The sequence below is a fragment of the Daphnia pulicaria genome, chromosome 8 (genome assembly GCF_021234035.1).
Source record: "Daphnia pulicaria isolate SC F1-1A chromosome 8, SC_F0-13Bv2, whole genome shotgun sequence".
Lineage (NCBI taxonomy): Eukaryota > Metazoa > Arthropoda > Branchiopoda > Diplostraca > Daphniidae > Daphnia > Daphnia pulicaria.
In genome coordinates this window covers 1055275-1082970 of record NC_060920.1, presented here as the reverse complement: position 1 = coordinate 1082970, position 27696 = coordinate 1055275, and the positions used below count along the sequence as shown (strand labels likewise).

The 27696-nt window shown below is 35.0% G+C and overlaps 2 protein-coding genes and 1 long non-coding RNA gene across 3 annotated transcripts in view; 2 read left to right on the top strand and 1 right to left on the bottom strand.

Moving 5' to 3' along the window:
• Positions 1–27696, top strand: part of LOC124312357 (collagen alpha-1(I) chain-like) — a 1404094-nt gene that overhangs the window by 977238 nt on the left and 399160 nt on the right. The window lies entirely within an intron of this gene.
• On the bottom strand, positions 8560–9176 carry LOC124312570. Its single transcript, XR_006910563.1, has 3 exons — positions 9038–9176; positions 8886–8951; positions 8560–8790 (listed from the first exon to the last, which is right to left on the bottom strand). It is a non-coding gene; the product is annotated as an uncharacterized LOC124312570 (long non-coding RNA).
• LOC124312513 lies at positions 10153–11883 on the top strand. Its single transcript, XM_046777047.1, has 5 exons — positions 10153–10208; positions 10958–11143; positions 11338–11391; positions 11478–11543; positions 11641–11883. The coding sequence occupies exons 2-5, from the start codon at positions 10967–10969 to the stop codon at positions 11707–11709; spliced, it is 366 nt and encodes a 121-aa protein (XP_046633003.1). The 5' UTR covers positions 10153–10208; positions 10958–10966; the 3' UTR covers positions 11710–11883.

Genomic DNA, 27696 nt, shown 5'->3' with positions numbered 1-27696 from the left:
TGCACAATAAGCAGAGTACATGGCGATCCGAATATCTAAAATGAGAAATTTCCCAAAATACAAATGAGTTGCAATAAGCAGATTCAGGTCACTTCCCCATGTCAGCTGTAAAACATTAAACACAGACCTAAACAGAAAAGTGTTTCCCGTTTTCCTGTGTGCCAAGTGCGCAATTCTTGTAAATCATTTCTTCACAGTTTCACAGGTGTCAAAGGATTCAACATTTATTGTACGGGGGAGCAAATTCGACCAAAGCAGTCGAGATATGGATTCAAAATCTAAAGCTGGACAAACGACTGAATCACAATCGTGTTGTTGTAAAGCTGGGCCTGACGGGCTGACGGTTACCGCGAAATTCGTTCGAACCCGTTCCCGAAGAGATAAGCTATCAGTATCACGACAATAACAACCAAGTGTACACGCTTTGACTTGTTGCGTACACCAGCGTGGGCAGCTTGTTTACTTTATTTCAATTATAGAGAACAGATTAAACGCTATCGTTGCCGCTAATAGTTTCACATGTTAATAACAATCAGACTGGCAGAGCTCAAACGATGAACTCATCTTTAAACCGTATCGGTCATTGCCCGGCGCAGTAACGACGACCCTCAAACGCTGGAAAGGGAAAATACGTGAAGCGATTGCAAAACTAGATTAAAAGTAACCGCCAGCAGCATAATAGCCTTAAAGTAACACAGTAATCAAACTTGTAATAGGACGGTCTATGAACGTTGTTGCAACATTGGTTTCTCTATCAGCTGTAAGATGTCAAATATAGTTGCCTTATTTCGAGTAAACCTGTTCACTAATGAGCGAAAAGAAAGCCAAGAACTACTTTCGAATATAATCTTTTCAATTAAAAATATTAACAAACATACGGTACGAATAGTCATCCGTTGAGATGAAAGTGTATGCAGTTAGGCAACGCCCAACTATTCCACCGCGAAGAAAAAAGTAGTGGTAAGCAAATGGTCGGCCATGATAGATTCATTTACTGTCTCTACCTCCCCATTTCAGATAACTATCGGATATTTCCTTTTCAAAATTTCGTATTACTTTTACTCATCGAACAAAAGAATGGCCGACAGGAGGAAAGCCGTTTCCCCCATACTGGATTTTTCCCCCATACTGGGATTTTTCGAGTTGCCATGGGCCAACCATTTAGCACTTTTTTCGTCTCCTAAGTATCTTATTAACACTCGGTTTGGATACAATTTGGGACACACAATTACACGTTTTTGAAAACTATCATCTGTTACCGATCTTTTCGCCACCTGGGTCTTAAAATAATACTTTGTGCACTTCGCTCCGCTTTTGCTGGTAACAGTTTTTGTTGCTCCCTGAACCCACCTATACGTAGTAGTTTGAACACAGTTAGTACACAAATTACAAGAAACTCCAGTTCTTAGATTGAAAGTCCATAGTTTTCGATGGAAGTCCATATTTTAGTAGTCCATTCTGGACTGTCCAAGTCTATAGTTTAGTAACACCTAAATTTTGCAACCGTTTCGAATCACCTTTGCATCTATACATAACAAACTGAGAGCCTTCTTTGGGGAGTACCGGGTATGCCCTGTAAAATCAAAATATTAATAATGGTTATATCACCTGAATGATTATCGGTTACTTATTACTTTCTGATGGCACATGCTGTTTCAATTCCATTCAAATTCAAAGACAGTTTGATTTCTCTGCTATCTGTGTTATACAATTTAAGAATGTCTAATTTCTCTGCATCAATTGGTTTTGTTTCAAAACAGTTGGGTCCTCCCAACAAGAATAACTCCACTGTGATAGATGAAACAGGGACACTTACTGGAAAATAAATATTTAAATAATTAAAAAAAAAATACAAAGTTTAAAACAATTACTCGTAGGTGTTGTGCTTGCCATTCGGACATTTCGCAAAGACTTGTCACAGAATCCTACACTTGAATACAGATTTGCTGGCAAGCTGTTGCTGAAGGAACAACTTGGTGCCCCAATAAGATTACTCATATTAATTGGGGAACTTGTATGTGGTGCAACTTTGGAAAAACGGGATGAAGTACATGGCTGTACATGGGAAACACAGGATGAAGTAGATGGCAGTACAAAATCTCTGTGGTTCTTAACGAAGGCTGCAAACGTGATTGGATCACCCTTGCTCTGTAAAAAGGTAGATCAACAATATAAATTGGGACTAAGAAGAATAAAAATTGAAAAAAAACTTACGAAGACAAGCAGCTTTATACTTTGTATAAACGACACTGAGATTGACAAAATCATGGTCAGACATTTAAATAAAAATAAACCAGAATTAACGTCACCTTAAACCTTGCACAGGCATTCTACAATGTCCTGCCATCGACTACGAAGTGACGGGAGGAAAAACCTGGAGGACAGAAACTCGGGATCAAGCCGTCATTTGCCCTTTTGCTCTACGGGAGGTTTCTGTCCTCCCTGTCAGAAGTGACGGATCACAGAAAAAGGTATCAAATAGACGGTCCATAGGATGTCCCCAGCTGACCGAAAACGGACATACCTATCTTTAATTCCCAAACGTCTCATGGATCTCATATGGATATCCTAATTTGTAATCTATATATTTAAGATAAATAAGCTAGTTCTTTTTATTATTTATTTTATTGATTATGCAAAATTAAAAGTCAGAAAATTTTAAGTTGTCAGACCAATCAGTTTTTATTGAAAAAGACAGTGATTTTCAAGTGGGCATGTAAAGAATGATCCGTTTTGAGGTATCGTAATTGGAATGCAAAATGCTTTACACATATTACAGAAGTTAGGGGAACAGATTCGAGATGAGGAGACAATTTTGCTACCAATAGTTTGTCTAAAATAGAAGACCGTAAGGGGTAAAATATACATGTCTTCCTTGTTCAAAAATCTTCTCCCAACTAAAAAACCCCGTTCATGATGTTTGACGATATTTTATATCATAAAAACGTTCTTATTCTAAAGGAAAACACAACTTTCAGATAATGACGTTGATGGCACAGCATTTTTGAAACGCAAAGACTTGTAATGTTCGACCCCAGCAAACTCAGGTTATACAACTTGGCCTGCATAATGGATCCCCTTAAGTTTATACAGCCCAATAGATGAGCTAGAATTCCCTGAAATTATTTTTTGGTTGCTTTTAGCTCTGTCGATTTCTTGTAATCGCCAAACTATTTGTTGTAGTGGTTTTCCATTTTTTCGCAACAAATACTTCATTTTTTAAAGTTTGTTTTCAAAGGGTAAGGCACTGAATTCATCCAGGTTGCCATGCTTCCGAACATCATTCGCCAAATGTATTAAGTTATGGACAAAAGTGACATATTTAGCGCCGTACAACTGCGCACCCCAAGTGACGTACAGTTTCAACAGAGACTCAGCGTAAGTCGCGTAAGTTTTGCACATTTACCCGTTTAAAAGAATTTTTATAGCGACATGTAGTAACAACATATGATTTTACCTATCGGAACTCAAAAATGGTTTATACGCAACTGGGCAAAACATACAGCAAATCTAGTCGCGTTTGAGATGTATTTCCTGATTTCAACTAAATAAGCAGATGTGTTCTATAGTTTCAACAGAAAACCAAAAATAAAATCTATAGTTTCACCAGAAAATGTTTATCAGACTTTCCCGTATTCATCGTATATCGTTCGTATCAGACCCACGTATTCAAATCCTTTTTTTTTACTCCGATGCACACTAGATGCATGTAGTCCAACACGACAAGTTCAATAAGATCATCTAGTACGTCTTCGATTATTGACTTACAGCCATCCTTGAGGTGATTTTTTAGTTGTAGGCGTTTTCGGAAGGAGTCGTCGGTTCTCAAAGATGGAACGATTTCAGGAAAGGTTACGCGGCCACCAGTTGTTCGTTGACTATGATGAGTTACAATGTTTCCCTCCCATACGCTTCTTGTTGTATATTTCCTACAACCATAGTATGCGTTGTGGGTGGCGATATTAATCACAAACGTCGTGGCAGGGGCATCGCAACAGAGGCCACCAAGCACCACATAAATTTTTTTCCCACGAAATTGTAATCCTTGAGTTCACAGTCTTACGATATCGCCACGGAAAGAAGACAAAACATCGTTGACGTTGGTGGGCTTTTTGGCGCCGTGGTATATACCACCTACCAATATATCGTCCCAACCTATACGAAAAAAAATACAATTCAATTTTACTATTGTTTCGTGAACTAATTTATTATCATTCCAGCCAATTATTCAATTAATTATTTCTGATACATAAACAAAACAACTAACCTAGATCTTTGAAAATAATTGCCAACAAATCACTCGAACTACTTTTCGACAACGGGATACCGTCAATATTCACAAGAATGTAAAGCACATTGGGGATTTCCTTCCCAGCAGCTGCCATTGCCTCAAGAACATTTAAAAGGGCTGCTGCAACATCGAAATGCTGGTATTTCCCTGGTGGCGTATCCGTTAATTGAAGTTTTCCTCGTTTGGAGGACAACAGTGTTCTTGAATTCAGTGGTAAAAATGTCAGATTTGCATCACGATGAAGTATGTTAAGTAAATTGCTAACGTGACAACGGGGGATATTGCAATCGACCACCCATTGGATTAAACTTTGTTTGACAATTGATTCAAATTCGTTCTCATCTTCAATACTCTCTGAAATCATTTCTTCTTTGTCATAAACTGACCAATTAAATGCATCATTTTCGAATTCATCAAATGAAGCACCACTTGTGGAGTCAAAATCATCTTCAATTTACTGTGTGTCCTCAGCATACCCATCATCAGAGCTGTCTGGCTCGTTGGTGTACATGTCTAAATAATTAAAATTTATAAATAAACTCAGTATATTGAAAGCTAATCAATAAATAAAAAAGCTATGGACAAAAGTTACATACCATTATCAAGTACACCATTATTGTCATCATCCAAATCTAAAGATGTAGGTTGTGACATTGTATTAACTGAATTGTCAACTGGTAAGTGTACATTTGACAATAAGGTCAATCGAAGTAGTACCATGGTTTTCTTGCGCCTTTTAGCTGAAATTAGTAAGTTTCATTTCTTGTTTTGTATTCAAGCTTTAGAGTCGAAACATTTCTATAATTGTATTGGTAATTTGTTCTATTCCTTGTTTCTTCATGTTTGACATTCAGTTGTTGACCACGCGATGATTAAAAATTAACATTGATTTATCTGACAACTAATCACTAATGGTTACCTTACTTTGCAGGCATAGATTCTGATTTTTTCTACAACAAGAAAGAAGTATTCATTTACATACCAGCATTTCAATGCCGTCTTCAGTTGTAAGTTTTATTTTAACAGAGCTGCACATCGTCATTATCAGATACTAAAATTCATCTCTGTTAGCGCAGGTTCAATCTGGCAAATATTTTCTGGTTGATTTAACTACTGCAACTTGAAACACGTTATTTACGTTGTTAACGTTTCTTTACCCTTATTTTGCCACTGTCCCTGATTTGGGGGTTAACAACGGGACACGGTGCTAGTATCCCAAGACTCTTGGGGAGAGGGCTTCAGTGAATAAGCGTAAAACTCGACAACCAGATTGGTTTCTTTATCAGTGCAAGATCAGGGAAACATTTGGTATGTTTTATTTTTATTTTTGTATTGCAGTTCATATTCAAAACATATTTATTTTCTAGATTCGTATGAGGCCTCTCGTGCCAAAGAGAATCTAACTGATGTTCAATCGGATATCGACTCTGCATCTGAAAGCCAAACAAAACAAAATATGGGTAAAGGCTATAGGAATAAGAGGACAGGACAACGATTCACCGTTGATGAATCACAAGATTCCAGCTGTGATGCAAGTATACTGTCGGAATGGACGGGCCCACTCAATTTGACACTCCTTCTATTCCTCCAGGATTGTCTAAAAATGCTGTTCGAACAACCAAACAAGTGGTTAATGTACCCACGCAGTTCTTTCAGCAAAACGCAGAATACAGTCAGTCGTATTGTGTCGATTCTGTCTTGGCTTTAATACCGTCCATTTCTGACAACACACGATCTACAGTAGAACGTCCCAATGCTAATTCTCTGAAATCCATCAATCGACTTCATTGTTTAATGTTAACTCTCCATCGCCAACTGCTGATGGTTCATCGTCTGTAGTTAGGAGAGAAATGGGTGAGCGTGATCAAGTTGTTGTTGCTCAGCCAACTTACACGGAAGGTATACTCGAGATATCCCATTAGTAATTTCCTCTAATATGTTCTTGTTTCATTATTAAATGCTTGATTTTAATTGCAGGTTTTGAGAAAATTGTAAAAAAGTTGGTGAGGGACACATTGAAACAAAACGACACATTAACAAATTTTATGGACAAACTTGTCATAATGGATGGAAAGTTGAATAATCTCACCCTAGCTGATGTTCTACCAGCAGCAGAAAATCTCACTTTTTAAATCGCACCCTTGAAGGAAGTAGAAGAAATCAAAGGGTTGGAACAACAATTACTGGACAAAGAGAATTATTATCAATTGGTACTTAAAATTAAAGTGAATACGATTTTTTAAGAAACAATTCATTTTCTTGTATTTATAGGTCAGGTTGATCCGTTAGTAACTGTTTACAATGGGCTTGGAAATCAGTTTTTTTCGATCAAAGTTATGGCTTATGTAAACTGGGAAGGAAAAGCAAAAAAGGGATCGATACAAAACATGGTCTTCAGCATACAATGATTACTACAGCCGTGTTTGGTTTGTATTTCAAAATTGGTTTAGTTCAAAATTGTAATTGTAAACAATAACGTTTTTCTTTTCTAGAGGGTATTCAAACCGCTTCCCGTAAGCCAAACAAATTGGAAATGGAAAATGATACAAGGAAAATAATGAAGGTAATCCCAGATAAATACCGAAGCATACGTTTAACAGAAAATCAAGATGGAATGGATGTCGACCACGGACCAAGATAAATGGTCCGCCAGCGGGAATTCAGTAGTTTATCACTGGCAAGTTTAAAATATTATTCCTCTTCGTCAGAAATGTTAGTATCTTTCTAATCCCATGTTATTTCAAAAGGATACTGAAATGAGAGAGAATCGGCTCTCTTTTCCTAATTGAAATTTATCCATATAGATGTCTTCTTAAATAAAAAATTTAACCTAGAGTTCTTGGGAATTGAAATTTCCAAAATCAAGAAAAATTAAAATGCAACTTGAATGAAACTAAAGCTATTCCACATCGAGGACAGGATCAGTTTCGTTACGTACGTTTTAACATTTTTGTAAGATTGTCCCCATCTAACTTCTATATTTTTTTTGGGTGGGGTGAACCAGACTTTCAAATGGTTTTGCCAGTCACTGTTTGATGGTCTGTTTGAGAGCCCACACCGTCTATTTCAGTGCAGCTAACAACGTCAATTGCAGTGCAGCCAACAACGTGGATTGCAGTGCAGCCAACACCGTCGATTACAGTGCAGCCAACACCGTCGATTACAGTGCAGCCAAGCCCACAAGAATCATCCAATGAAATTCTTTACTGATACACCTGTTCGTGTTCCGTAGGCTAGCGTTTGATGTGTATAATTTGCGTATCATGTATGCGTATTTGTAGTGTATGTTTTTGTCAAATAAATGGTAATTTCAAACTGATTTCTGAAAGAATTTTTTCTAATTTATTTGTAAACGCTATGGTTAGATTTACGTCCAGTGAGGGACCAAATAAATGCATTATTAAACATCCTATGGACGTTCGCTTTCAGATCAAATGGATGTTCGTTTCCGGACGTCAATGGGACGTTCGTTTTAGGACGTCAAATGGAAGTCCGGTATGGACATTCTACGGAGAGGACATCAGGACGTTCTATAATCTTTAGAATAACGTCCACCTCGGACGTCCAGGTCAGAAGGAATGGACGCAATTGAGACGTCCAATGGGCGTAAGTGTGCTAGTAGGGCCTGGTCCCAACGGATTATCTAGGCTTATCAATCTACCTTTTTGAAATCATTGGAACTAAGGAGCTTTTTTATCAACTAGTGTTGAATCCAGAAGAGTCGAACGACGTCGCTATGCACTTCAAATGCTCAAATTAAACAAAAAAAGATCTGTGTTGTCAACTGTTGCTGTGTAAGTATTTATGGCTCGTCAATGCATTCAAAATATACTGCTGAATAACATTTTATATGTCACTACTCACTAGCAAGGAAAACTAGAAGATGTTCCTGTGAAGTTAAGAGTAAAAATGAGAGTGCCTGGATTCAAAAAGTTAGCCCTGGGCATTAAAAAATTTAAAGAAGTTGAAGAACAAGTGGGACTTAAACGGGCGGGGCGGGTTTCAAAATCTCTCCGTGCAGCAGAAAGAAGAAGTGACAGAATTTCAATACGAATATAATTTTTGCCTGTTGGAAATGATTCATTTTATTCCATCTGCAAGGTAAGCAGTGATACACTTGATGACTTGGTAGTGTCAGTAGAGAGTCTGTTGACCAACTCTCCTGTTTGGTTCTTGTCAAAGTACTTTACTAAGAAATTGGTTTTCAATATAAATATAGAAAAGAGGAAAAGAACATTTTTTGGTTTGGTCAGCAGTGTAATGATAAAGTAGCTGTCATCTAAACTAAATATATATTTGAATAATTGATTTAACATCTATATTTTGAAGGCAATAGTCAACAGAACGTTACATCTATTCTCTTGATCAATGAAGACAGAGAATGTCATAATTCTGTTTATAATTCACTTCCATTTCTGCTGATCCTTGTCTTAGAGTTTAATTTTCTCGATGACCATTTGGTGATTGATTACTAGCGTCTTCTCAGTATTTCCTACTTCCTACGACCCCCCCCCCCCCAAAAAAAAAAGGTGTTATGTAAAAAGTTAGTTTCAACAATTTTTTTTTTAAATTTTATATTTAGATTTAGACCTACAGCAGTTTGGTATTCCATGAAATCACCACGCGAGTTTGTACAGCTGCGGTCTAACTCCTTCTTTCCCTATGTAAACAAATCAAATTTTCTTAATGCTTTAAAATTCAAATAAATTACACAAAATGGAAAATTAGCTATAATACCGATAATACCTTGTTTCGTACGGCTGAAAAAAAGATGTTCAATTCTGGATATAAACGAGACGTCTGTAAAATAACAACTGATAAATTAAAAGGGAATACCCAGAATCAGCGAATCCCGATACTTAAAAAAAAATTAATTTGTTTGTTTCTTGTTATAATATTATTTTTACAAGCTCTTCCCAATGCTGGAAGTTTTTCCTAACCTTAACGGGGTACGAAAAATGAAGCGTAACACAAAGCCAAAGGCCCTTGCGAAAGCGTTTGAGTTGTACGGAATGTTTTCGCGGCCGGCGCCAAAGCAATGCCACATATCCCTTATCGTATTTAAATCTATTTTCGGCAGAATGACGTTGTTGTAAAGCTAAACTTGACAATGACGTTTCATTGTTTTCTTTAAATCCAAAACGTGGGAAACGCAGGGAAGGGGAAAATTTGTGATAAAAAGAAGGGTTTAGCCGCAAAAGTCTAAAATTTTTCTTGGAAAAGGGGGAATAACACGGAATTGTTAAAAGAAACAAGTTAAAAAGGGGTAAAAACCAAATTTTCCAAAAGACTGCCTCGGCCCGCCTCGCCCTTTAGTTAATTCCGCGCTTTGTAAGTAACAATTTCTAGAAAAATCTGGAAATTTAGAGTTGACAACCCCTTGGGTATTTCTAATCGGCATTCTTTTTTGTTTACTTTCTTTTCACGTAAACTGAAATTAGTTGTATGTAATTTGATCTCTATCGAAATAGTTTCAAATTTTCTAAAACCTGAAATGAATTTTATTGAACGAGCAGTATTTGGTTTATCAAATGGGTTTTGAATTTTCGAAAACCAAGAACGAATTTTTAAAATCCAAGTTCGAATGAGCTTATTGGATTATTTTCGAAATTTCTAAAGCCAGGAATGATTGAATTCAACTTATTCGAGCTCTGAAGTAAACTCCATTGGATAGCTATGTGATGCCATCTAGCGATAGCACGGAAACTTTGTTTGATTCCTTTTACTTTTACTGCTAGAGCATTCCTACTAAAAACGTCGACGGTTTCTTCAAAGCAGAATAGCTGATCACAGGAATTTGATTTGTCCGCTTGAGTTCATACAAATATATGTAGGTGGCTATCTGGTTTTTCAGTAGTGTGCTTTGCGTATCCGATTAAGGCATTGGCGCCAGCAGTTCTAGAAAGCGTCGAATAAGGTTCGAAATTTCTTCGAGTTTCAAGAATTTTGATTTTTTCGCTTCTGGATTGATTGCGTTTTGAGCGTTCGACGTTCGGTCGTCTAGTCTCATTTTGTTATGTCATATTGAATACCAAGGAAGTCATCAGATTTTAGAACGATAATAACGTTCGTTTAGTAACGTTAAAAACGTCGAGGGGATGAGGATTAGTGATACCGCTCTCGTTATCACTGATAATCAAAAAAAAGAAAAGAAAGAAAAAAAGGTCAATTATCAGTGATTTATTATATATTTTTCAGCAACATTTCACGATTTGTTGATAAGTAATCGTCATTTTGTGATATTTGAGATAAAAAATTGTTAAATCATTTACGGTTTGACGGACACACGTAGGTGGCGTATTTATAAAACAAGCCTTTTTAGAAATATACCGTAAAACCGTAAAACGTGTCATGTATAGGAAAGAGAGGATCTGATTTCTTGCAATAATCGTAGTACATTGGCTTACACTGCCCGAAAAAAACGTTGAACGTTGACACCCAGTGACGTTTTTCAGTTAAACGTGTCAAATGACGTTAACAATTATATTCACAAAAATATAGTTTGGTGCTGTTGTTGGTTAAAATCAGACGGACACACGGACGATTAGGTTGTGCATTTTTTTATCCGCTCGTTTATACTATTTGTATTTAGTATAACGTGATTAACGTCGCTTAATATTTTTCTTATGCAAATTTTCTAACTTGTTTAAACGTTTTTGAAAACAGGTTTCGAAGATGTTTCTGAATACCTTTGCGAATTTGGTTTTGATGGCGATGATGTTGCAATTCCTCATTGTAGAAACACAATTGACTTCAGCAACACCAGAACAAGCTAATAATATAGGTTCGGTGCAGTTATCAACCGTATGCTCCAATACGGTGGATTCAAATATGAATTTGTTATTCGACAAGGTACGATTTTCTTTTTGTATCATGGTTATTGATAATTAATACTACACATATAATAATATAAAAATAAATGGATAAGGTTGTAAAAATAATATTATAACAAGAAACAAACAAATTAATTTTTTTTAAGTATCGGGATGCGCTCATTTCGCTGATTCTGGGTATTCCCTTTTAATTTATCAGTTGTTATTTTACAGACGTCTCGTTTATATCCAGAATTGAACATCTTTTTTTCAGCCGTACGAAACAAGGTATTATCGGTATAATAGCTAATTTTCCATTTTGTGTAATTTATTTGAATTTTAAAGCATTAAGAAAATTTGATTTGTTTACATAGGGAAAGAAGGAGTTAGACCGCAGCTGTACAAACTCGCGTGGTGATTTCATGGAATACCAAACTGCTGTAGGTCTAAATCTAAATATAAAATTAAAAAAAAAAAATTGTTGAAACTAACTTTTTACATAACACCTTTTTTTTGGGGGGGGGGGGGGGGTCGTAGGAAGTAGGAAATACTGAGAAGACGCTAGTAATCAATCACCAAATGGTCATCGAGAAAATTAAACTCTAAGACAAGGATCAGCAGAAATGGAAGTGAATTATAAACAGAATTATGACATTCTCTGTCTTCATTGATCAAGAGAATAGATGTAACGTTCTGTTGACTATTGCCTTCAAAATATAGATGTTAAATCAATTATTCAAATATATATTTAGTTTAGATGACAGCTACTTTATCATTACACTGCTGACCAAACCAAAAAATGTTCTTTTCCTCTTTTCTATATTTATATTGAAAACCAATTTCTTAGTAAAGTACTTTGACAAGAACCAAACAGGAGAGTTGGTCAACAGACTCTCTACTGACACTACCAAGTCATCAAGTGTATCACTGCTTACCTTGCAGATGGAATAAAATGAATCATTTCCAACAGGCAAAAATTATATTCGTATTGAAATTCTGTCACTTCTTCTTTCTGCTGCACGGAGAGATTTTGAAACCCGCCCCGCCCGTTTAAGTCCCACTTGTTCTTCAACTTCTTTAAATTTTTTAATGCCCAGGGCTAACTTTTTGAATCCAGGCACTCTCATTTTTACTCTTAACTTCACAGGAACATCTTCTAGTTTTCCTTGCTAGTGAGTAGTGACATATAAAATGTTATTCAGCAGTATATTTTGAATGCATTGACGAGCCATAAATACTTACACAGCAACAGTTGACAACACAGATCTTTTTTTGTTTAATTTGAGCATTTGAAGTGCATAGCGACGTCGTTCGACTCTTCTGGATTCAACACTAGTTGATAAAAAAGCTCCTTAGTTCCAATGATTTCAAAAAGGTAGATTGATAAGCCTAGATAATCCGTTGGGACCAGGCCCTACTAGCACACTTACGCCCATTGGACGTCTCAATTGCGTCCATTCCTTCTGACCTGGACGTCCGAGGTGGACGTTATTCTAAAGATTATAGAACGTCCTGATGTCCTCTCCGTAGAATGTCCATACCGGACTTCCATTTGACGTCCTAAAACGAACGTCCCATTGACGTCCGGAAACGAACATCCATTTGATCTGAAAGCGAACGTCCATAGGATGTTTAATAATGCATTTATTTGGTCCCTCACTGGACGTAAATCTAACCATAGCGTTTACAAATAAATTAGAAAAAATTCTTTCAGAAATCAGTTTGAAATTACCATTTATTTGACAAAAACATACACTACAAATACGCATACATGATACGCAAATTATACACATCAAACGCTAGCCTACGGAACACGAACAGGTGTATCAGTAAAGAATTTCATTGGATGATTCTTGTGGGCTTGGCTGCACTGTAATCGACGGTGTTGGCTGCACTGTAATCGACGGTGTTGGCTGCACTGCAATCCACGTTGTTGGCTGCACTGCAATTGACGTTGTTAGCTGCACTGAAATAGACGGTGTGGGCTCTCAAACAGACCATCAAACAGTGACTGGCAAAACCATTTGAAAGTCTGGTTCACCCCACCCAAAAAAAATATAGAAGTTAGATGGGGACAATCTTACAAAAATGTTAAAACGTACGTAACGAAACTGATCCTGTCCTCGATGTGGAATAGCTTTAGTTTCATTCAAGTTGCATTTTAATTTTTCTTGATTTTGGAAATTTCAATTCCCAAGAACTCTAGGTTAAATTTTTTATTTAAGAAGACATCTATATGGATAAATTTCAATTAGGAAAAGAGAGCCGATTCTCTCTCATTTCAGTATCCTTTTGAAATAACATGGGATTAGAAAGATACTAACATTTCTGACGAAGAGGAATAATATTTTAAACTTGCCAGTGATAAACTACTGAATTCCCGCTGGCGGACCATTTATCTTGGTCCGTGGTCGACATCCATTCCATCTTGATTTTCTGTTAAACGTATGCTTCGGTATTTATCTGGGATTACCTTCATTATTTTCCTTGTATCATTTTCCATTTCCAATTTGTTTGGCTTACGGGAAGCGGTTTGAATACCCTCTAGAAAAGAAAAACGTTATTGTTTACAATTACAATTTTGAACTAAACCAATTTTGAAATACAAACCAAACACGGCTGTAGTAATCATTGTATGCTGAAGACCATTTTTTGTATCGATCCCTTTTTTGCTTTTCCTTCCCAGTTTACATAAGCCATAACTTTGATCGAAAAAAACTGATTTCCAAGCCCATTGTAAACAGTTACTAACGGATCAACCTGACCTATAAATACAAGAAAATGAATTGTTTCTTAAAAAATCGTATTCACTTTAATTTTAAGTACCAATTGATAATAATTCTCTTTGTCCAGTAATTGTTGTTCCAACCCTTTGATTTCTTCTACTTCCTTCAAGGGTGCGATTTAAAAAGTGGGATTTTCTGCTGCTGGTAGAACATCAGCTAGGGTGAGATTATTCAACTTTCCATCCATTATGACAAGTTTGTCCATAAAATTTGTTAATGTGTCGTTTTGTTTCAATGTGTCCCTCACCAACTTTTTTACAATTTTCTCAAAACCTGCAATTAAAATCAAGCATTTAATAATGAAACAAGAACATATTAGAGGAAATTACTAATGGGATATCTCGAGTATACCTTCCGTGTAAGTTGGCTGAGCAACAACAACTTGATCACGCTCACCCATTTCTCTCCTAACTACAGACGATGAACCATCAGCAGTTGGCGATGGAGAGTTAACATTAAACAATGAAGTCGATTGATGGATTTCAGAGAATTAGCATTGGGACGTTCTACTGTAGATCGTGTGTTGTCAGAAATGGACGGTATTAAAGCCAAGACAGAATCGACACAATACGACTGACTGTATTCTGCGTTTTGCTGAAAGAACTGCGTGGGTACATTAACCACTTGTTTGGTTGTTCGAACAGCATTTTTAGACAATCCTATAGGAATAGAAGGAGTGTCAAATTGAGTGGGCCCGTACATTCCGACAGTATACTTGCATCACAGCTGGAATCTTGTGATTCATCAACGGTGAATCGTTGTCCTGTCCTCTTATTCCTATAGCCTTTACCCATATTTTGTTTTGTTTGGCTTTCAGATGCAGAGTCGATATCCGATTGAACATCAGTTAGATTCTCTTTGGCACGAGAGGCCTCATACGAATCTAGAAAATAAATATGTTTTGAATATGAACTGCAATACAAAAATAAAAATAAAACATACCAAATGTTTCCCTGATCTTGCACTGATAAAGAAACCAATCTGGTTGTCGAGTTTTACGCTTATTCACTGAAGCCCTCTCCCCAAGAGTCTTGGGATACTAGCACCGTGTCCCGTTGTTAACCCCCAAATCAGGGACAGTGGCAAAATAAGGGTAAAGAAACGTTAACAACGTAAATAACGTGTTTCAAGTTGCAGTAGTTAAATCAACCAGAAAATATTTGCCAGATTGAACCTGCGCTAACAGAGATGAATTTTAGTATCTGATAATGACGATGTGCAGCTCTGTTAAAATAAAACTTACAACTGAAGACGGCATTGAAATGCTGGTATGTAAATGAATACTTCTTTCTTGTTGTAGAAAAAATCAGAATCTATGCCTGCAAAGTAAGGTAACCATTAGTGATTAGTTGTCAGATAAATCAATGTTAATTTTTAATCATCGCGTGGTCAACAACTGAATGTCAAACATGAAGAAACAAGGAATAGAACAAATTACCAATACAATTATAGAAATGTTTCGACTCTAAAGCTTGAATACAAAACAAGAAATGAAACTTACTAATTTCAGCTAAAAGGCGCAAGAAAACCATGGTACTACTTCGATTGACCTTATTGTCAAATGTACACTTACCAGTTGACAATTCAGTTAATACAATGTCACAACCTACATCTTTAGATTTGGATGATGACAATAATGGTGTACTTGATAATGGTATGTAACTTTTGTCCATAGCTTTTTTATTTATTGATTAGCTTTCAATATACTGAGTTTATTTATAAATTTTAATTATTTAGACATGTACACCAACGAGCCAGACAGCTCTGATGATGGGTATGCTGAGGACACACAGTAAATTGAAGATGATTTTGACTCCACAAGTGGTGCTTCATTTGATGAATTCGAAAATGATGCATTTAATTGGTCAGTTTATGACAAAGAAGAAATGATTTCAGAGAGTATTGAAGATGAGAACGAATTTGAATCAATTGTCAAACAAAGTTTAATCCAATGGGTGGTCGATTGCAATATCCCCCGTTGTCACGTTAGCAATTTACTTAACATACTTCATCGTGATGCAAATCTGACATTTTTACCACTGAATTCAAGAACACTGTTGTCCTCCAAACGAGGAAAACTTCAATTAACGGATACGCCACCAGGGAAATACCAGCATTTCGATGTTGCAGCAGCCCTTTTAAATGTTCTTGAGGCAATGGCAGCTGCTGGGAAGGAAATCCCCAATGTGCTTTACATTCTTGTGAATATTGACGGTATCCCGTTGTCGAAAAGTAGTTCGAGTGATTTGTTGGCAATTATTTTCAAAGATCTAGGTTAGTTGTTTTGTTTATGTATCAGAAATAATTAATTGAATAATTGGCTGGAATGATAATAAATTAGTTCACGAAACAATAGTAAAATTGAATTGTATTTTTTTTCGTATAGGTTGGGACGATATATTGGTAGGTGGTATATACCACGGCGCCAAAAAGCCCACCAACGTCAACGATGTTTTGTCTTCTTTCCGTGGCGATATCGTAAGACTGTGAACTCAAGGATTACAATTTCGTGGGAAAAAAATTTATGTGGTGCTTGGTGGCCTCTGTTGCGATGCCCCTGCCACGACGTTTGTGATTAATATCGCCACCCACAACGCATACTATGGTTGTAGGAAATATACAACAAGAAGCGTATGGGAGGGAAACATTGTAACTCATCATAGTCAACGAACAACTGGTGGCCGCGTAACCTTTCCTGAAATCGTTCCATCTTTGAGAACCGACGACTCCTTCCGAAAACGCCTACAACTAAAAAATCACCTCAAGGATGGCTGTAAGTCAATAATCGAAGACGTACTAGATGATCTTATTGAACTTGTCGTGTTGGACTACATGCATCTAGTGTGCATCGGAGTAAAAAAAAGGATTTGAATACGTGGGTCTGATACGAACGATATACGATGAATACGGGAAAGTCTGATAAACATTTTCTGGTGAAACTATAGATTTTATTTTTGGTTTTCTGTTGAAACTATAGAACACATCTGCTTATTTAGTTGAAATCAGGAAATACATCTCAAACGCGACTAGATTTGCTGTATGTTTTGCCCAGTTGCGTATAAACCATTTTTGAGTTCCGATAGGTAAAATCATATGTTGTTACTACATGTCGCTATAAAAATTCTTTTAAACGGGTAAATGTGCAAAACTTACGCGACTTACGCTGAGTCTCTGTTGAAACTGTACGTCACTTGGGGTGCGCAGTTGTACGGCGCTAAATATGTCACTTTTGTCCATAACTTAATACATTTGGCGAATGATGTTCGGAAGCATGGCAACCTGGATGAATTCAGTGCCTTACCCTTTGAAAACAAACTTTAAAAAATGAAGAATTTGTTGCGAAAAAATGGAAAACCACTACAACAAATAGTTTGGCGATTACAAGAAATCGACAGAGCTAAAAGCAACCAAAAAATAATTTCAGGGAATTCTAGCTCATCTATTGGGCTGTATAAACTTAAGGGGATCCATTATGCAGGCCAAGTTGTATAACCTGAGTTTGCTGGGGTCGAACATTACAAGTCTTTGCGTTTCAAAAATGCTGTGCCATCAACGTCATTATCTGAAAGTTGTGTTTTCCTTTAGAATAAGAACGTTTTTATGATATAAAATATCGTCAAACATCATGAACGGGGTTTTTTAGTTGGGAGAAGATTTTTGAACAAGGAAGACATGTATATTTTACCCCTTACGGTCTTCTATTTTAGACAAACTATTGGTAGCAAAATTGTCTCCTCATCTCGAATCTGTTCCCCTAACTTCTGTAATATGTGTAAAGCATTTTGCATTCCAATTACGATACCTCAAAACGGATCATTCTTTACATGCCCACTTGAAAATCACTGTCTTTTTCAATAAAAACTGATTGGTCTGACAACTTAAAATTTTCTGACTTTTAATTTTGCATAATCAATAAAATAAATAATAAAAAGAACTAGCTTATTTATCTTAAATATATAGATTACAAATTAGGATATCCATATGAGATCCATGAGACGTTTGGGAATTAAAGATAGGTATGTCCGTTTTCGGTCAGCTGCGGACATCCTATGGACCGTCTATTTGATACCTTTTTCTGTGATCCGTCACTTCTGACAGGGAGGACAGAAACCTCCCGTAGAGCAAAAGGGCAAATGCCGGCTTGATCCCGATTTTCTGTCCTCCAGGTTTTTCCTCCCGTCACTTCGTAGTAGATGGCAGGACATTATAGAATGCCTGTGCAAGGTTTAAGGTGACGTTAATTCTGGTTTATTTTTATTTAAATGTCTGACCATGATTTTGTCAATCTCAGTGTCGTTTATACAAGGTATAAAGCTGCTTGTCTTCGTAAAGTTTTTTTCAATTTTTATTCTTCTTAGTCCAAATTTATATTGTTGATCTACCTTTTTACAGAGCAAGGGTGATACAATCACGTTTGCAGCCTTCGTTAAGAACCACAGAGATTTTGTACTGCCATCTACTTCAGCCTGTGTTTCCCATGTACAGCCATGTACTTCATCCCGTTTTTCCAAAGTTGCACCACATACAAGTTCCCCAATTAATATGAGTAATCTTATTGGGGCACCAAGTTGTTCCTTCAGCAACAGCTTGCCAGCAAATCTGTATTCAAGTGTAGGATTCTGTGACAAGTCTTTGCGAAATGTCCGAATGGCAAGCACAACACCTACGAGTAATTGTTTTAAACTTTGTATTTTTTTTTAATTATTTAAATATTTATTTTCCAGTAAGTGTCCCTGTTTCATCTATCACAGTGGAGTTATTCTTGTTGGGAGGACCCAACTGTTTTGAAACAAAACCAATTGATGCAGAGAAATTAGACATTCTTAAATTGTATAACACAGATAGCAGAGAAATCAAACTGTCTTTGAATTTGAATGGAATTGAAACAGCATGTGCCATCAGAAAGTAATAAGTAACCGATAATCATTCAGGTGATAGAACCATTATTAATATTTTGATTTTACAGGGCATACCGGGGACTCCCCAAAGAAGGCTCTCAGTTTGTTATGTATAGATGCAAAGGTGATTCGAAACGGTTGCAAAATTTAGGTGTTACTAAACTATAGACTTGGACAGTCCAGAATGGACTACTAAAATATGGACTTCCATCGAAAACTATGGACTTTCAATCTAAGAACTGGAGTTTCTTGTAATTTGTGTACTAACTGTGTTCAAACTACTACGTAAAGGTGGGTTCAGGGAGCAACAAAAACTGTTACCAGCAAAAGCGGAGCGAAGTGCACAAAGTATTATTTTAAGACCCAGGTGGCGAAAAGATCGGTAACAGATGATAGTTTTCAAAAACGTGTAATTGTGTGTCCCAAATTGTATCCAAACCGAGTGTTAATAAGATACTTAGGAGACGAAAAAAGTGCTAAATGGTTGGCCCATGGCAACTCGAAAAATCCCAACAAGAATTTTACCCGAACAAAGGATTCGGATTTGCAAAAATTAAAAATGGTAAGGAAAAATATCCCTTGAAAGTGTACAGCGAAAAATTGGTGGAAGCATTGGTGAAGAATGAAACGGATGAAAGACAAAACGTAGATGTTGTTCGAGACTTAAAACCATTGCAAAACACGATGCACCGAGAACGAAAGCACGTTTGGGTGATGATGAAATTTATCATCTTATTGAACTCAAGGAAGAAACGGATTTTATCCATAATGATATCGTACTTTCGCCATTCCCAATATAGTCACTTGCTTCAGTGAGGGTAAGAATTGTAATATACTGTTTCTTATTCAATATATTCGTTATATTATTTCTGAACTACATTAGAAACTGTATCGGATTTTCTTTTGCTTATTGAACGGGAGGAGTTGTCAACGATGTGCCTGTCGTACGACACAACTTTTGAAATGATTGCTTTCTATGTGTCGGGTCTTTCATACCGACACACTAAATTTGAGGAAACTCCCGTTATTCCGTGTTCATGATTCACATGGAGAGGATAGAATATGTGCATAGCTTCTTTTTTTCACGTGTGGTGGAACTCGTTCCTGAAATTGCAGAATCCAAACGAATTATTATTGTAACAGACGATGAGAAAGCCATGACGAACGCTGTTTTCAAGACATGGCCAAAAATTCCGTTGTTCCGTTGCTGGATCCATGCGTGGCAAAATATTAAAAACCAATTACGAAAATGCAATATTCGAGACAAGGTTTCGGTTTCTCACTACAAGAGTGATTTTATCAAACTTCTACTCCAAAATCCGAAAAATCGCGAAAAATCTTACAAGTCGGTGCTTGCTAGATTTTATTTTTACATGGATGGGACAAGGTAATTAAGAAATAAAGATTTTTGATTATGCGAGTATAGTAGAATTTATTTTTTTCTAGGATTTTGCAAAATATTTTGATAAAAAACAGTGATAAAGATATCGACAAGATGGGTTCTTGGGTTTTGATACCTGGGCAGACTGGTGAGTACCGTCGACGACACAGCTTTTAGGGCAATCATTACTACTTTGAATCCCAAAGCCAGTGCAATGGGGGCAAAGAAGTTGAGAAAAATGATTGAAAATGAGCGCAATGTCTTTGAAGAAGAAGTAACAGCGGCCATGAGTTTTTCGGTTGCCAACGTTTGTCTTACTGCTAATATGTGGTCAACGACTCACCGTAGCTGGATTGGAATGACAGCCCATTGGTTAGATGAAAAAATTCTCGTGAGGAAATCGGGGGCGCTGTGTTGCAAAAGAATGAAAGGTCAGAAACTCAATGTTATAATTGACAAATGAACAGAACTAACATTTTACAAAACAGGAAGCCACACGCATGATCTTATATCTGGACTTATTGAAGACCAGATTAAAAAATTAAAAATTGGTGGAAAAGTGGTCTGTATTGCTACAGATAACTGTGCCAATATCAGAAAGGCAGTGAGATCGATGCAGGATTGTGCGCAGGAAAGAGAGACCGCTCGTCGTCTGAAAGCTATGGCAGCTGCGAAAGCTAAACCAGGGAGGAGTATAGAGGAGAAAGCAGTCCTATCCCGTACTGTAACCCATTGCTGTCCGGGGAGTGGAAGCCGCCCGCCAGTTGGCAGCACAATGAGGTAGAAAGGAAGTTCCCATAAGGATACATGGGAAAACACGATTTTTTTTTTATTTTTTTACATAAAAAAATTGAAATTTAATTCTGATCACTTTTTGATTGAAGATTTTTTAAAAAATAATGCAAAAAAACTTTTTTTCTAATAAAACCATCTGGGGTGATCCAGCTGTTCCACACAAGCTTATGGGGGAACGGCTAAAAACTTCCTCTCTACCTCATTGTGCTGCCAACTATATATACTAGTATTTATAATAATAAATTCTCCTTTGGTATAATGGTTAGCACACTGGATGAATGAAGCATGTCCTGCGATAACTTAAAGTAGCGTAGATAGAACATGCATGATTGTACTGGTTAGAGGAGACTGTCATAGCTGAGGATTGGTTTTTATTAATTTTTATGCAAAATAGGAAATATCATTTATAAAACGTATTAAGATAATTAAATATGATCGTAAGATGTCGAAATCCATTTCCATCTCTGCTTGTGGTTCAAATCTTTGCATGAACAAGGATTTTTATCATTTCAATCTTCAATTTTATCTACTTTTATTGTATAAAATTGAAAATAATAAGTAGAAATCGTCATACTTTGCTAAGTTTTTCTTCATCAAAAATGGAATAATAATAAGTGGATGAATGAAGCATGTCCTGCGTTTACTCAAAGAAGCGTAGATAGAACATGCATGATTGTACTGGTTAGAGCAGACTGTCATAGCTGAGGATTGTTTTTTGTTAATTTTTATGCAAAATAGGAAATATCATTTATAAAACGTATTAAGATAATTAAATATGATCGTAAGATGTCGAAATCCATTTCCATCTCTGCTTGTGGTTCAAATCTTTGCATGAACAAGGATTTTTATCATTTCAATCTTCAATTTTATCTACTTTTATTGTATAAAATTGAAAATAATAAGTGTTCAAGTTTTATGTTGTTTTTTGTGTCAGTAGAAATCGTCATACTTTGCTAAGTTTTTCTTCATCAAAAATGGAATAATAATAAATACTCCTTGGGTATAATGGTAAGCACACTGGATGAATGAAGCATTTCCTGCGTTTACTCAAAGTAGCGTAGATAGAACATGCATGATTGTACTGGTTAGAGCAGACTGTCATAGCTGAGGATTGTTTTTTGTTAATTTTTATGCAAAATAGGAAATATCATTTTTAAACGTATTAAGATAATTAAATGTGATCGTAAGATGTCGAAATCCATTTGCATCTCTGCTTGTGGTTCAAATCTTTGCATGAACAAGGATTTTTATCATTTCAATCTTCAATTTTATCTACTTTTATTGTATAAAATTGAAAATAATAAGTGTTCAAGTTTTATGTTGTTTTTTGTGTCAGTAGAAATCGTCATACTTTGCTAAGTTTTTCTTCATCACAAATGGAATAATAATAAATACTCCTTAAGTATAATGGTTAGCACACTGGATGAATGAAGCATGTCCTGCGTTTACTCAAAGTAGCGTAGATAGAACATGCATGATTGTACTGGTTAGAGCAGACTGTCATAGCTGAGGATCGTTTTTTATTAATTTTTATGCAAAATAGGAAATATCATTTATAAAAAGTATTAAGATAATTAAATTTGATCGTAAGATGTCAACATCCATTTCCATCTCTGCTTGTGGTTCAAATTTATGCATGAACAAGGATTTTTATCATTTCAATCTTCAATTTTATTTACTTTTATTGTATAAAATTGAAAATAATAAGTGTTCAAGTTTTATGTTGTTTTTTGTGTCAGTAGAAATCGTCATACTTTGCTAAGTTTTTCTTCATCAAAAATGGAATAATAATAAATACTCCTTGGGTATAATGGTTAGCACACTGGATGAATGAAGCATGTCCTGCGTTTACTCAAAGTAGCGTAGATAGAACATGCATGATTGTACTGGTTAGAGCAGACTGTCATAGCTGAGGATCGTTTTTTATTAATTTTTATGCAAAATAGGAAATATCATTTATAAAAAGTATTAAGATAATTAAATTTGATCGTAAGATGTCAACATCCATTTCCATCTCTGCTTGTGGTTCAAATTTATGCATGAACAAGGATTTTTATCATTCAATCTTCAATTTTATTTACTTTTATTGTATAAAATTGAAAATAATAAGTGTTCAAGTTTTATAATGTTTTTTGTGTCAGTAGAAATCGTCATACTTTGCTAAGTTTTTCTTCATCAAAAATGGAATAATAATAAATACTCCTTGGGTATAATGGTTAGCACACTGGATGAATGAAGCATGTCCTGCGTTTACTCAAAGTAGCGTAGATAGAGCATGCATGATTGTACTGGTTAGAGCAGACTGTCATAGCTGAGGATTGTTTTTTGTTAATTTTTATGCAAAATAGGAAATATCATTTATAAAACGTATTAAGATAATTAAATATGATCGTAAGATGTCGAAATCCATTTGCATCTCTGCTTGTGGTTCAAATCTTTGCATGAACAAGGATTTTTATCATTTCAATCTTCAATTTTATCTACTTTTATTGTATAAAATTGAAAATAATAAGTGTTCAAGTTTTATGTTGTTTTTTGTGTCAGTAGAAATCGTCATACTTTGCTAAGTTTTTCTTCATCACAAATGGAATAATAATAAATACTCCTTAAGTATAATGGTTAGCACACTGGATGAATGAAGCATGTCCTGCGTTTACTCAAAGTAGCGTAGATAGAACATGCATGATTGTACTGGTTAGAGCAGACTGTCATAGCTGAGGATCGTTTTTTATTAATTTTTATGCAAAATAGGAAATATCATTTATAAAAAGTATTAAGATAATTAAATTTGATCGTAAGATGTCAACATCCATTTCCATCTCTGCTTGTGGTTCAAATTTATGCATGAACAAGGATTTTTATCATTTCAATCTTCAATTTTATTTACTTTTATTGTATAAAATTGAAAATAATAAGTGTTCAAGTTTTATGTTGTTTTTTGTGTCAGTAGAAATCGTCATACTTTGCTAAGTTTTTCTTCATCAAAAATGGAATAATAATAAATACTCCTTGGGTATAATGGTTAGCACACTGGATGAATGAAGCATGTCCTGCGTTTACTCAAAGTAGCGTAGATAGAACATGCATGATTGTACTGGTTAGAGCAGACTGTCATAGCTGAGGATTGTTTTTTGTTAATTTTTATGCAAAATAGGAAATATCGTTTTTAAACGTATTAAGATAATTAAATATGATCGTAAGATGTCAAAATCCATTTCCATCTCTGCTTGTGGTTCAAATCTTTGCATGAACAAGGATTTTTATCATTTCAATCTTCAATTTTATCTACTTTTATTGTATAAAATTAAAAATAATAAGTGTTCAAGTTTTATGTTGTTTTTTGTGTCAGTAGAAATCGTCATACTTTGCTAAGTTTTTCTTCATCACAAATGGAATAATAATAAATACTCCTTAAGTATAATGGTTAGCATACTGGATGAATGAAGCATGTCCTGCGTTTACTCAAAGTAGCGTAGATAGAACATGCATGATTGTACTGGTTAGAGCAGACTGTCATAGCTGAGGATTGTTTTTTATTAATTTTTATGCAAAATAGGAAATATCATTTATAAAAAGTATTAAGATAATTAAATTTGATCGTAAGATGTCAACATCCATTTCCATCTCTGCTTGTGGTTCAAATTTATGCATGAACAAGGATTTTTATCATTTCAATCTTCAATTTTATTTACTTTTATTGTATAAAATTGAAAATAATAAGTGTTCAAGTTTTATAATGTTTTTTGTGTCAGTAGAAATCGTCATACTTTGCTAAGTTTTTCTTCATCAAAAATGGAATAATAATAAATACTCCTTGGGTATAATGGTTAGCACACTGGATGAATGAAGGTTGTCCTGCGTTTACTCAAAGTAGCGTAGATAGAACATGCATGATTGTACTGGTTAGAGCAGACAGTCATAGCTGAGGATTGTTTTTTGTTAATTTTTATGCAAAATAGGAAATATCGTTTTTAAACGTATTAAGATAATTAAATATGATCGTAAGATGTCGAAATCCATTTCCATCTCTGCTTGTGGTTCAAATCTTTGCATGAACAAGGATTTTTATCATTTCAATCTTCAATTTTATCTACTTTTATTGTATAAAATTGAAAATAATAAGTGTTCAAGTTTGATGTTGTTTTTTGTGTCAGTAGAAATCGTCATACTTTGCTAAGTTTTTCTTCATCACAAATGGAATAATAATAAATACTCCTTAAGTATAATGGTTAGCATACTGGATGAATGAAGCATGTCCTGCGTTTACTCAAAGTAGCGTAGATAGAACATGCATGATTGTACTGGTTAGAGCAGACTGTCATAGCTGAGGATCGTTTTTTATTAATTTTTATGCAAAATAGGAAATATCATTTATAAAAAGTATTAAGATAATTAAATTTGATCGTAAGATGTCAACATCCATTTCCATCTCTGCTTGTGGTTCAAATTTATGCATGAACAAGGATTTTTATCATTTCAATCTTCAATTTTATTTACTTTTATTGTATAAAATTGAAAATAATAAGTGTTCAAGTTTTATAATGTTTTTTGTGTCAGTAGAAATCGTCATACTTTGCTAAGTTTTTCTTCATCAAAAATGGAATAATAATAAATACTCCTTGGGTATAATGGTTAGCACACTGGATGAATGAAGGTTGTCCTGCGTTTACTCAAAGTAGCGTAGATAGAACATGCATGATTGTACTGGTTAGAGCAGACTGTCATAGCTGAGGATTGTTTTTTGTTAATTTTTATGCAAAATAGGAAATATCATTTATAAAACGTATTAAGATAATTAAATATGATCGTAAGATGTCGAAATCCATTTGCATCTCTGCTTGTGGTTCAAATCTTTGCATGAACAAGGATTTTTATCATTTCAATCTTCAATTTTATCTACTTTTATTGTATAAAATTGAAAATAATAAGTGTTCAAGTTTTATGTTGTTTTTTGTGTCAGTAGAAATCGTCATACTTTGCTAAGTTTTTCTTCATCACAAATGGAATAATAATAAATACTCCTTAAGTATAATGGTTAGCACACTGGATGAATGAAGCATGTCCTGCGTTTACTCAAAGTAGCGTAGATAGAACATGCATGATTGTACTGGTTAGAGCAGACTGTCATAGCTGAGGATCGTTTTTTATTAATTTTTATGCAAAATAGGAAATATCATTTATAAAAAGTATTAAGATAATTAAATTTGATCGTAAGATGTCAACATCCATTTCCATCTCTGCTTGTGGTTCAAATTTATGCATGAACAAGGATTTTTATCATTTCAATCTTCAATTTTATTTACTTTTATTGTATAAAATTGAAAATAATAAGTGTTCAAGTTTTATGTTGTTTTTTGTGTCAGTAGAAATCGTCATACTTTGCTAAGTTTTTCTTCATCAAAAATGGAATAATAATAAATACTCCTTGGGTATAATGGTTAGCACACTGGATGAATGAAGCATGTCCTGCGTTTACTCAAAGTAGCGTAGATAGAACATGCATGATTGTACTGGTTAGAGCAGACTGTCATAGCTGAGGATTGTTTTTTGTTAATTTTTATGCAAAATAGGAAATATCATTTATAAAACGTATTAAGATAATTAAATATGATCGTAAGATGTCGAAATCCATTTGCATCTCTGCTTGTGGTTCAAATCTTTGCATGAACAAGGATTTTTATCATTTCAATCTTCAATTTTATCTACTTTTATTGTATAAAATTGAAAATAATAAGTGTTCAAGTTTTATGTTGTTTTTTGTGTCAGTAGAAATCGTCATACTTTGCTAAGTTTTTCTTCATCACAAATGGAATAATAATAAATACTCCTTAAGTATAATGGTTAGCACACTGGATGAATGAAGCATGTCCTGCGTTTACTCAAAGTAGCGTAGATAGAACATGCATGATTGTACTGGTTAGAGCAGACTGTCATAGCTGAGGATCGTTTTTTATTAATTTTTATGCAAAATAGGAAATATCATTTATAAAAAGTATTAAGATAATTAAATTTGATCGTAAGATGTCAACATCCATTTCCATCTCTGCTTGTGGTTCAAATTTATGCATGAACAAGGATTTTTATCATTTCAATCTTCAATTTTATTTACTTTTATTGTATAAAATTGAAAATAATAAGTGTTCAAGTTTTATAATGCTTTTTGTGTCAGTAGAAATCGTCATACTTTGCTAAGTTTTTCTTCATCAAAAATGGAATAATAATAAATACTCCTTGGGTATAATGGTTAGCACACTGGATGAATGAAGGTTGTCCTGCGTTTACTCAAAGTAGCGTAGATAGAACATGCATGATTGTACTGGTTAGAGCAGACTGTCATAGCTGAGGATTGTTTTTTGTTAATTTTTATGCAAAATAGGAAATATCATTTATAAAACGTATTAAGATAATTAAATATGATCGTAAGATGTCGAAATCCATTTGCATCTCTGCTTGTGGTTCAAATCTTTGCATGAACAAGGATTTTTATCATTTCAATCTTCAATTTTATCTACTTTTATTGTATAAAATTGAAAATAATAAGTGTTCAAGTTTTATGTTGTTTTTTGTGTCAGTAGAAATCGTCATACTTTGCTAAGTTTTTCTTCATCAAAAATGGAATAATAATAAATACTCCTTGGGTATAATGGTTAGCACACTGGATGAATGAAGGTTGTCCTGCGTTTACTCAAAGTAGCGTAGATAGAACATGCATGATTGTACTGGTTAGAGCAGA

Coding starts and splice junctions, on each gene's coding strand:
- LOC124312513 (XM_046777047.1), top strand. CDS start 10,967: ATGTTTCTGAATACCTTTGCGAATTTGGTTTTGATGGCGATGATGTTG. Junction 11,392..11,477: donor TTTCAGCCGTACGAAACAAG/GTATTATCGGTA, acceptor TTGTTTACATAG/GGAAAGAAGGAGTTAGACCG. Junction 11,544..11,640: donor TCATGGAATACCAAACTGCT/GTAGGTCTAAAT, acceptor GGGGGGTCGTAG/GAAGTAGGAAATACTGAGAA.